The sequence below is a fragment of the Bombus terrestris genome, chromosome 11 (genome assembly GCF_910591885.1).
Source record: "Bombus terrestris chromosome 11, iyBomTerr1.2, whole genome shotgun sequence".
Taxonomy (NCBI): domain Eukaryota; kingdom Metazoa; phylum Arthropoda; class Insecta; order Hymenoptera; family Apidae; genus Bombus; species Bombus terrestris.
Window position 1 is genome coordinate 10312806 of NC_063279.1, and position 12637 is coordinate 10325442.

Below are 12637 nucleotides of genomic sequence, written 5' to 3' on the forward strand. Positions count from 1 at the left end.
GACTTACATTTAATGGGAAAGTGGTACAAGTATAGTTTTTTTGAAATGATGGGTCCTCTTGAGGAGGATGACGAAAGGTTTATAACAGGTCACTCTTGTTACAGAGGAAGATCATTATTATCCATGATATTACGTATAATAATATTATAGAAAAAATGCTGCATCTATACATGAAAAACTCAGTAGAGAAATGCTACAGAAGTATAAGTGCACTTTTTCCAAAAAAAGAAATAATTCAAAAATACAACATAAAATATCCATGTTTATCTGGAGGTCATGTATAATGACCTGCTTCAATGTTTACAACCTACAGATTTCTGCGTTAAAACATAACTTCACTTACAGTTTCTTCGTATCAGAAGATAAACATAATGATATTAAAAATATAGAGATTTTGTGAATATTATATAAAATACTATCACACAAACATGAGTCAGATAATTGAGTCACCTTAAATTATTCGTAATTTATTGATACATATTTATTGGTATTGGGAAAAGTTTTTACGAAGCTGAGTGTTTGAAAAGTCGCTTCGGAGAAGTATACGTAACACCTTTCGCACTCGCTGGTAGATGACCATCCATCAATCCCTATTTCCGCAAGTTCTCGGTTAGCCATCGATCCCTTCATATACATAGACCTTTCGTACTATCGCCGTACGTCTCTCGTGTCTAAAGCAACATCAGCAAGATAGCTTTACCGACATGTCCATCGGTATGTCCAGCAAGAAAACACGTGTCCCCCTTCATCTTCCTCTTCTTTTTGTACATCGTACTCTCTCAGTCCCTTTTTCATATTCAGTTTGCTAAACGTCATACGTTAGCAAAACATGCGCACCTTCTTTAACCTTTGTACATTCTTACCTCGGCCTTCCGATTTTTGAAACGTCGATCATGGAATATCAAACGAGAGATACGTGCAAAACGTCAGGTAAAAATAAGTACGAAGAAGCGATAAGAAAATTAGTATCTTAACAACTTCTATTTTCTCCTTTGAAAATAGTATGTAGATATGTAGGAAAACCTTGAACCAAATACATATTTTCAGTATTAAGTACACAAACTAATTAGACAATCTTTCAAACAAATGCAGTGTGCATATACGTGTATATATATACAGTGTGTATATATTGTGTAACAATAAATATATGATACATCCGAAGTCCTTCATGAACAGCCTACGATACAATTTACCCAACAATGAGAATCATACGTCATGTTCTATATTAATTATTAAACTTAAATTCGTATCTTCATAAGTACAAATAAAAAAATTGAATCTGAATAGAAAAACAGGGAATACTTTATTTCAGATATTTCGTAAGTTTTTTCATAGAACTATACCCAATATTAAAATATATGTGCCAATATCAATATTCCCAATACTAATAAAAGTCTCTTTAAATTGCTTTCGTAAAAACCCCATTTAAGGTCTCAACCTAACGTCAGAGATAACAATAAACATTCTAAAATCTCTTCCAAACTCATAACCATTTCGTCTTATCACCTTTTTACCCAAACACTCTATAAACGAGCGTTCAGAAACAACTTATAAATACAAACACACGAGGCTAAGGGTACAACTTACCCGACAATGGAACACCCGGATCGACTTATCCATCCCCCTTCGACAACCACGTCTGCGCAACGATCCGCGTGATACGAACGGAGAGGCAAACGGCAAGAAGCGAGATTGATGGTTCGACCGGAAGTCTCTACCGGCCCGGCCCGTTTCAGTGGCATTAAGTCGGCCCCACGTTGCCCTTGGCATTTATATTCATCGGCAAGTTTGACTGTACGCCACAGAATGGCTTTCCACGAACGAGGGCAACCTCGAAAGAAGATATCGGAATCGGAAACGGAGAAAGGTGGAGTCGTAATGGAATAGGCAAATCCTCGCGGCACTCCATCCTTTGATGGCTACGAGAATCGGTCGTCCGCGAGGCACTCGAGGTTATAGCCGAGCTTTTATTTCCCGAAGCATCGATCTCCATAAAGTTGCGCCCGCGAAATGAGTTCCCCGGCCTTCGAACCGACCTCCTTCGAAATCGTACTTGCACGCGTAACGTCCGAGTTCCCGTGAACCTGCTCGAGCCCGCTGGTTTAATTGCGCGCCGCTCGATCCCACTTCCTTCGAACAGCTGCTATAAATACGTCGGCGATCAAGAGCTTCGAATAGCTACACGCTACATTCTCAATGTTTAGCTCTTTAGAGTGATAGCATCTAGCAATTTTTCGTACTAATTCTATTTTACAGTTGCTGTGTTACAGTCGCGGTGAACAATTATTATCGGTGTATTACTAGCGTAATTAACGTAAACAGAGGTAAGCGTATTTTAAAGTATAGCAAATCTTTTCTAATTTTTCTATTTTTCCTAATTTTTCGAAATATAAAATACAAGACTTAGCAGGTAAAATGTTTGTACTGGTAACGTCAAAATGTTCTTCGACGATCATACGTGGAAGGATTATAGACTTGGATGGGATACTTAAAATATAGCACTACGTCTTATACGAGCAGCAAACGAGTAATTGAATCACTCGCAAATTAGCTGAAATCCATAAATTGAAAATTCAGTAGAAATTCAAAACGTCAATTTAGAATTCCTTTAGGTTCGTATAATGTCTACTAAAAAATCTAAAGAAAATAAGTATCTATATCTGTAGCGAATTAATTTCAGACGAACAACAGAAACTTCCCAAGAAGAATCCAAAATTTGCGATCAATAGCGTATATCTGGCAGAGACAACAACACATATTTAATTCTCTCACCAAATCTCACTAAGCTGAACTTAGTTTATCATTATGTTGTTCAGAGAGAAAAGTTAGAGAACGAAACACATGGGTTCGCGTCCGATTATCGCAATTCCATTCGCCGACGATCGAATGGCACGAATTTTCCCGCAGACATTGTTGGAAAGCATGAAAGCACGCGTAAAAGACGAAGACGCCGACGAATCCGAGAACTTTGCTCCGCGGCAAATCGACTTGTCACGAAATCCTATTGCCGCCTCCTGCATGTTTCCAGCGTTCTTCTCGTTTTCCACCTTCTCATCCTCCTCACCTCCCTGTCGTGAAACCCGATAAAACCTCGTTCGACGGCGTGCTCAAATTTTCGAGACGCTTAGCTCCATGATGCTCGCCCGAAATCCGATTTTCCACGACGTATTCACCTTTGCTTGCGATGATTATTTCTTGCCCCATGCGTTTCGTTACGCACATAAAATTTCCATTGTATTCGATTCATTCTGGATAGGTTTGATAGAAACGTTAATCCTTTGCATGTTGACCATATTTTTCCTACCCTCTCTCCTACGCTTTTATAGCGAAACTTTTTAAAAATGAAGAATTCGTCTTCGAGGAGGAGAACATTCTAAGTTCGTGAATTTAAATTTGTAAATTGAAAAACAATTCTCACGTTAACAATACGAGTACAAAATACTAATGAAATTAATAGAAAGGAATATAAAGTGCTAATAGAGATTAAAAATAGTAGCAAAAGTTCCTAGTATACATGAGATACATTGACTTTTTTATTTCTCAAAGGAAATTCTACTCTTCGTGTAAGTGGAAGATAAAGTTGAGCCATTTACCTCTTACGTGCTCAATTCGTAAGTGTCACGCTCATGTAGCACGGAAAAGATGATGAAAATGGAATTAGAAGAATGTTACTTTATCTATCCTTTGATTTTTCTAACAAAGAATTATTATTCACTTTTCATTTTACTCGATCAACCGATTAATTCATAGAAGATATAGCAAATTCTTACAAGTCTTACAAGATTCGAAGAAGAATAAAGAATCACAATGTAAAATTGTTGATTTACGTTTAGATAAAACTGCTGTAGATTCGCGTAATCTGAGTTCCATTTACGATGTTTTGCGTGCATGGTTCAGTAAAAAGTAGACAGTGTACAGATCCAAATGGGTTTTCATGAAGTATCGTGATGAAAATTCATAGGGGCGTGGGTGGGTGGAATCTGCGTTACGTGTCTGAGACACGATGCAACGCGTGACGCGCGAAACGACGCTGCAAGCAAAAAGGGTTAAAGAAGGAACGTGACTTTTTTCCTTTGTACACGGTGCACAGGTATCGCGAAAGAATGCGCTTTAAAATTCAAATTCCCGTGAAGCTGTCGTGAGGCCAAGTCGTCAGACAAACTAAAAGGAACTGTTATGTTACTGTAACAGTTGCAAATAATGAAAAATAATGTACAAACTGCGTAGAATTTCTTATCAGATGATTAACGATAAAAACCATCCCACTTACGTTATCGTTCAAACGTTTGGAATTATTTCTAGCGTTCGTGATTTACGAAGAATAATAAAATAAAAGGACCAACATATTAAGATGGAACAAAGATACGAAGGAATAAAAGTGAATTAAATTGAAAAATAAAAAAAATGTAGATATTTTGATACATTATCGATACTTGTACAAAAAGCCAATAAAAAAAAAAAGTTTCAATATTTACACGTATTCCACAACGTGACTATTTCGCATAGAGTGTCGGTCAGAGTACTCCGGCAAAAAATTAATGGTTTTTCCATTATATATTCCTTTCTTTGTTACAGTACTGTTATCTTCCCTCGTTTTTACACGCCACGTGTAATTTCGCAGAATATAACAACTTCCCGATAAACAATCATTTCCAACGTGAACGAGCAGGATACTATCTGTTTAGATTCGATCGCTTTAATCGTATTTATAAAAAGTATAAACTCGCGTAAATATTCGCAGTCCACTAATGCCTTTTTACTTTGAAGCATATCATTCCCTATTTTTTATTCCTTCAATCGTGACAAGAAAAATTTCTGCCATTTGCTCAGAATAAAAAAGAATGACGATAACGTAATCAGCGATGCAGAAGAAAGTAGGTTTGCTAGAGCGACAATAATGAAGGCTAGCTTTAATTGAATCCTTCTCAGAATGTCCATAGGAGGCGTTAAACAAACTATCGGCATTTCGGCCACGTGAGAGTACGCGTTCGATGCTGGATCCATGATAAATCCTCTTCTTTCCTCGCGCAACTCAACCTTCCATCTTTCACCCTCTCTCTCTCTCTCTCCTTCTTCTTTGCACCTCTCTCTCTCTCTCTCTCTCTATCTCTGTCTCTCTTTGATCTTTTTGTTTTGCCTCACTGTATCCAGCCAAGCTGCGACTGCCGGTTTCCGGTCTGGAATTTCCGGCTTAGCTTAAGAGCTAATAGCACAGCTAGGAAAGCTACGCTTTTCCCTCTTACAACTGATCTATCTCCCGGCCCTTTCCTTTCGATTTCTTGACAGATGATCGTTCTCCCGACGCAATTAATTCTCATCTTCGACCAACGGCTTGCCATCGTGAAACAGTTGGAACGAATCATCCAAACGTGACAGCTTGATCAATAAAAGTGTTGGGTTGTAACATAAATTCGTCCTGTATTTCTATTTATTATTCTAAACGGAGAAATGGGGACTTACATATGTTACAACCCTAATATTTTCTCATATGACATTCATTTCAATTTCTATATATATATATAACATGTACAAGTATACACAAACTTCGTACTATTCAGTCGTAACATAAATTCATCCTGTTCTTGTATTTATTGCAATATGAAAGGTTAGAACACTTCAAAGAATGTGGGTAAAGTTAAGAAGGAGTAGAGAAACTATAGAAGAAAGAAAGAGAGAGAGAGAGGGATGGAGAGATGGAGAGGTAGGAGATGAAGGTGAAGTTCTAAGGAGCAGGGAAGAAGATGTACAAAGAGAGAAGCGGTGAATTAAAATACAAGGATCTAGATATAATAGGAAATACAGGAGAATAGCCATAGGGAGTGTACCAAAATATTTAAGGTAGAGACGGAAGCTAGGGAGCAAAAGCTACTGAGAAGAACAAGGTATAACAACTCGAACAATGCATGTAGATTTTGGGTGAGTGAAAAGGAAAAGAGATGTTTATTTTGTAAAACCAGCGAAGGCATTTGAACACATGGGGGATATGCAAAAGAATTGATAAAACAAACGTAAACGTGGAAGAAATACTAATGGAGGAGCGAAAAGCGGAATGGCTAAAAAAGATAGAAAGGAGGAAAAGAAGCGGAGAGGAGATGAGCAAAGAAAGCTGCGCAAAGTGTGAAACCAATGAAATAGTTTAAGGTAGTTTTAAGGAACGATAATGCTTTATAGCGAAGCAGAAACGGTTTTAGAATAGAAACCAAAGAAATAATTATCTAAAGCAGGTTCAATAACAGTACGAGTTACAGTAGCAACCTATGTAACCAAGTCCATTTTCTGGGCTAATAAGCTGAAATGAATAAATTCACTGCTACTACTATTTATCAGAATATATGTATGAATATATGTATATAATATATATGTATATAATATATGTATACCAACTAATATATGAATATATTTAATATATCTGTGATTATACAGTACTTGTATGTATACGAATTTATGTTACAACCCAATACAATATCATCGGTGTTTCCAGCATTAAAATTGAATTCTCACAATTCTGTCCTATACTATACAATTTTTAGACTGTCAATAATCATATATTTTATTGTTATTTCGGTATTATTGAATTCCTTGAAATTATTGGTTACGAGAGAATAGAGACACTTGCGTTCAAGAACGACAAGAGAAACAAGGAATAAGGGTAAGACGAGCCAAAAGTGAATAGAGGCCATGGTTCGTCTGAATATTCCGATACAGCGGACGATCAATAAATAGACGCAATTCCTAGGAAGCTATCCTATGGAAGCTCCCTCCCTATCCAATCCTTATTACCCATTATCGATTTCTATTTAAAACGGAGCTTCGGCAAGACCGAAATACATACACACGTGACCCCTGTATATCTGTCAATAGCGAATACAAACATCATTGTCACGGTTGACGTTGATTCCGGCTACAGCCAAACCTCGTACTCTGCCAGTGCTAAAATGATATCAACCCCGATACTGTATAATTTAATCACGTTGATTGAACAGATGTATAACAATCTAATTAACCTTGAACTGATATCTTTGGTTGTTAGATAGTTATTAGATTATTTCATAATTTGATTTCAGATATTTACTTCTAATTTCTATTATATGTATATGGAATCTGAATCGTTAACCTACTTGGATACATATGACTGTCGTCCTTGCGTTATTACTCTATCAAATTTTATCAAATTTTAACTATCGCCTAGAAATAAACAGACTTTTCACCGAATAAAATATTCGACACTCGAAACGACAATGATCCATAAATAAGGATTAACTTTATCCTGATTACCTACGAGTAACGCTCAGAGAAACTCGATAGAACTCGAAAGAATCGTCAGAAAAATCGCATTCTGTAGCCAGAAATTTATTCGTCTAAGTTGCTTAGACTAATATTTCCAGAGAAAAATCTTTAAACAAAGCCGTGTATAAAAATAGTAGTACTATGAAACAAGTATCCTGCACGCGGTAAAGTATAAACCGTAAATTATAAAATTCCCACGGCGAGATCTCAAAAATCCCTTGAACCTTCTCTCTCATCCACGCGTCAGGATAAAATATTAAAAAAGGAAGAAACTCGTAGAATCCTTCGTAGAATAAGAAAGAAGCAGCGATAATCTCGCGACAAATATTTCTCGCCAGCTTTTCTTCTCAATCAGACTAGTTGCCCTAATCGATGCCCCGGCAACAGCCAGCGACCGTGTTCTCCAATCGTTTCTAGAGGGTTTCTTCCCGATCAAGAGTCATTCGTCCCGCAAACACGCCGAGACGGGGACAAATAGCATTTGCAAGGGGCCTCGATCTTCCTGGAGGATCTTCGATTCGGCTGATTCTTTTCTCGGCCGGTGATTACGGGCCCGATAGCGTCCTCCTGTTGGCTTTTGGCTGTATTGTACCACCGATCCTGCTCATCCGTTTCCGTGAATCTCTCCACAGTCTCCGGTCTACCGGGTTGTTTCGTCACAAAGTGATCCAACGGATTAAGATACTCAATTTCCAGCTTCCTCGACACGGTGTTCAAACGCGGTTCGCTCTCTTCTTTCATGAAATCGAATAGACCGGCAACGTTCATCGGGACGTTCGTGTGAGAATCCAACAGATTCAGCTGCATCGAGTTCAACACCACTTCACCTGGTGGATACCTATCCCCGTAACAATTTCGTAAGCACGACTCAAACGTTTTGAATCGATACGAATTGTAATCCCATGTGATGTCAACGACAGGTAAAACCTGATCGGTTTTCACGAACGTGGACGAATATTTCGCGACCACGTTCGGCTCAGTTTCCTTCGAATTTCTAGCTTCTGTCTTGGCCGTTGGGTTAGGAATCGATAGCGTTTGGTTCGGTATCACTGGCCAAGATGAAACAGTTCTCAGGTTGGTCAACGATATCTTGGAATCGGAGCTGGGAACGCTGAAGACGTTAGGTTCTTTGGAATAGTATTGCAGTATGTTACAGACGGATGATTTGTTGGAATCTTCCGCGTTGGTCGCGTAGTAATGGAAAATCGTGCATAGCTTCTTTGGATCTGCCTATGAAGCAAGGTATTATGGTTTTATCGTGACTCCTGTGATTTGAATTTACGAAGCTCTATACGATTGTTAAACTTATATGCTTTTACATACGTAACTAAGAAAGTGAAATGTAAATACACGCGAGACATTGAGGGCAAAAGTGGGTTAGCTTGGACGCTCGGCAAACGATGCAGTTTGCTAATTCTGATTTATAGCTACAGAATATACGAATTTATTCCCCGCGAGAATTGCCATTATCGTGGCCAGTAAGCGATATAACACTGCCGATGAAAATAACGAGTTCACAATTGGATGATTTAATTCGATCAAAAAGGAGTTAATTTAACGAAAGGACAAAGAAAATTTCATCCCAATAAATGAAATTCAAATAAATTATGAAAATATAATTCGTAAAATAACAACGTATTAAATAATTCGTTAAAGTCGTTCAACTTAAAAAAAAAAAACGTGATAACCTCTAAGCAGTTTTTCAGACTAGAAATCTTCTTTACGATATCACAAAAAGATACTTCGTATATTCATATTAATTAATATATTTACATTAATTACATACGATTAACATTTGAAGCTGAACGGCGATAGAAAACACAAGGATCAAAGTGAGAAACAGAGCGTAGATGCTCGCCATGGTAAACTTAATGAATCTCGTTTTCGCTCTATGAAAAGGCTAAAATCTCGACCGGTTTCTCAGGCCTGGACATCTTCATCGCTCTGTGGCTCACGATATCGACAGAAGACATCGTTTAATCGAGCTTTTCTTTTTCGTTCTTTAATTCTATAAAAATCAGTCGGACACCGGGTCCCATCGGACACCACGGCTTGTGGATCGATTTTTTTACGACACAACACGAGACTACAGAAACCTGTCATTTGTTTATGGAAATACGCGTGGTCGAAACGAAGAATTTTGTAACCTATCTGGACGTTCCGTTGACATCTCTACGTTTAATACGTATCCGTGATAGAGTCTCGTTCTACGTAAAAATATGCAGCCGCTCGCTGCAAGTATTTGAATACTTAGCATAGGAAACTTTTTACATACACGTCGTTATTAAAATCCGATAAAATTTGAAATCGATTTAAAGATATAATATAGAAGTTGGAAGATATTTTCTGTAAAAATGAATAGTCGCCTTAAGTATAAAGAGCATAGGGCAGAAACATAGTAAGTGGTTTTCTTAAAGCAACTTGAAGAGTTAGGGCTGTTGAGGTTGACTGATAGAGGAACGAGTGCATGAATTTGTAATAGAAAAATATATTGAAATAAGTATAGGTATAAGTATAAATACAGGTATAGTGTATGCTGATCCAGATCACTCTTACACTGTTACAGTACAATAGGAAGAAGGTATGATAGGGTGCACGTTCCTATATTTATAGCAAACGACAACACAAGTTAACCATGGTGTGAAGCCCTAGCTGAAGGCTACAAGAAACAGCAATAGAAAGCTCTTTTGTTTCTGAACCTTGTAATCCAAAACAAAATTTATATTCAAAGGCACAATAATATTATTCATACCTTCATCCTATTGTATTGTAACACTGTAAGAGTTATCTGTATACACTATACACTATAGTATACACTAGTATACACTATACCTGTACTTATCCATATGGATCTCTCCTTATTTTGAATGTTTTTCATTAAATTCTATTCTCTTCGTAACAGCGTGTAAAGGTGTAGAGTTTTTCTTGAAGTAATTACTTCAACGAGGATCTTAACAATCAATCCGATGTAAACAAAATTCTTTTCCTGTTTAATTTTGGGATTAAATATACATTCCTCTCATTTCCTTAAATATTTCAAAAATAAGATCTCGTTGAATATCGAGGCTTATTAATATAACGAATAATTTACAGCTTAAATTCTTTTCTAATCATTGCGCTAAATATTGCGTTAAATATTTCGTACCTTCTATGAACAATAATGTCATGTAATGATCGTCAAAATGATGAAACATCGTAGAACGCACTGTATACTCGCAGAAAATTTCTACCAGTGTACGAATATTTTTATGGGCTGCTGTATATCGATGTCTGAATAAATATTTGAAAAGCAGCAAAATAAAGAGAAACGTGGTAAGATATGGGGAATATATATATAAAAAAAGAAGCGACGCAGATTGAAATTTCACTGAAAACACAAAGTGAATAACAGCGATGTTCTGGTAATATTGAAAAACAGTGATCACGCCGGTCTCGGTGATTCACGGAGGAAAATTTCATCGCATTTCCATACGCAAGGGGAGAGAACGAATATTTTTTCTTTTTCGTTTTTTTCGTCGCGTAGACTGTATACACTATGCTAATCTGCCACGTTTTAATATTGCTTTGTGGGATTAAACTTTCAAAAAACACCACCGTTTATTTTGTAAAAAAACAGTCGAGTATTTTGACAAACACGTACAAAGATGCTTCTGAGTTTCGAACTTTTCCAATTTACTAATAAAATCCAATACAGAACTACTTCTTGCTGTGATCCTAAATGATCCTACTTTAAGTGATCCTAATTTTAGGTAAAACTAATTCCCTAAACCTTTTGTTTTGTTTTTATGCGATTACCAAAGTACTCAAAGCTGCTTTATGCTACTAACGTTTACCCTGTGATCGATCAATGGTAACGTGATCGCTAATGTATGAACATTTTCTCTGAAATCATTCTTGACCAGTTGCGATTCCAACTACTTGCGTGGAGAGTGTCCAATCCAGCGCAGTGTGGAAAATAATCCATCAATCCCGCAAGCCTTTTTCTTTCAGCAATACCTTCGTACGGTACTCTAGCATGATGAAATTGAAACTTTGAAAAGTTTTCCGCGCTCACGGATGCAACAAGAGAGGAATACAACTTTCGAAACGGCGAACTCCAGTAGCAAAAATACAGCTCGGGAATACATAAACAAGTAAAATTGATTTCAGCGATAAAGATACAATACGAGAACACGTAGAAGAGGTTTCAACAGCAAAAAAACGATTTAAAGATGTTGACACGAAAATAGCACGACGACACCGAGCTAAGTATTCCAATAATAAAAAGAACAAACAAAGTACACGTACCGAAAATGAGATTTCAGTTCAAACAGAAAACAAAGGATAAGGAGACCAAACAAAATACATCGCGACAATGAAAAGAGCATGGCAACGACAGCAAAAAGAAAGAAAGAAATAGAAATTCCAGCAATGTAGGGACAATACGAGAACATCTGGTTCGGCCATCGTACCATTTTACAAATCTACAAAACCCCCGGCGTGTTTCGACCCTTATTTCGCGTGCACGCTCAACCCATTTCCATATGTATACACCGCACAATATAAACAGAAGCATTAAGCGTCAATCAGAGTGGAGTAATTTGAAGCAGCGAGCCGTAAGAGGAAGTAGAATCTCGGTGGCGCGTCAACCTCGAGCCCCAAACCATAATAGGATGCAATTTAGAAACGGTCGAAACAGACAATACCGCGTCCTTCGAAGCGTAAATCATCCACCGCGGCAAGAGTGAGAGGATAGAGTGTGGAAACTGCAATGGGTAAAATGGGAGGGTGGAAGTGCATATCTTAATTACAATATTCCCACGAGCTGAACACAGGACTCTTGCCCGGTTCGCCAACCAACCCCTTAGCCTTTCCAGCCAGCCTCTAGGAATTTAATTAATTTGCCAGTGGCAAGCAGGCTTGCTCCTTGTCGCCACTCTGAAATATTGTATCCTTCCCACCCTTTAAAACCCAACGCCACCCCACGAGTGCCACCGTAGTATCGCCTTTACTCTCTCTCTCTCTCTCTCTCTCTCTCTCTCTCTCTCTCTCTCTCTCTCTCTCCTACTCTCGTATCCCGATCTTCTGGTCGCTTGTATTCTTGCAACGCAAGACGAGCACGCCTTGTTCGGATATCATTGAATTTCGCCGAGATATTGACACGAGAGTCTTCGTCGTGAGACGAAACATCGAACCATCTATTTCCAAGTATTTCGTAGCATCCCTGTCGATACGCTTTGTTTTAAGTTTGGTGTTTTGGTGAGTTGTTAGGTTTGCGGTAGATTTAAACTTGTTATTTTAATGTTTTTGTATAGCGAACGATAAATCTGTAGATCAGTATATCGTGTGATATTTTATACGAAATAAAACT

General features: G+C 37.7%; 2 protein-coding genes and 1 long non-coding RNA gene across 3 annotated transcripts in view; 1 reads left to right on the forward strand and 2 right to left on the reverse strand.

Annotated features, from left to right (window-relative positions):
* Positions 1–12637, reverse strand: part of LOC100642390 (delta-1-pyrroline-5-carboxylate dehydrogenase, mitochondrial) — a 43596-nt gene that overhangs the window by 22354 nt on the left and 8605 nt on the right. The gene's annotated exons all lie outside the window — the stretch shown is intronic.
* LOC110119689 lies at positions 2199–4448 on the forward strand. Its single transcript, XR_002308189.2, has 3 exons — positions 2199–2324; positions 2411–2612; positions 2681–4448. It is a non-coding gene; the product is annotated as an uncharacterized LOC110119689 (long non-coding RNA).
* On the reverse strand, positions 6416–10045 carry LOC105666274. The gene is made up of 2 exons (XM_048409948.1): positions 10040–10045; positions 6416–8517 (listed from the first exon to the last, which is right to left on the reverse strand). Exons 1-2 carry the CDS (start codon positions 10043–10045, stop codon positions 7720–7722), a joined length of 804 nt encoding a protein of 267 aa, XP_048265905.1. The 3' UTR covers positions 6416–7719.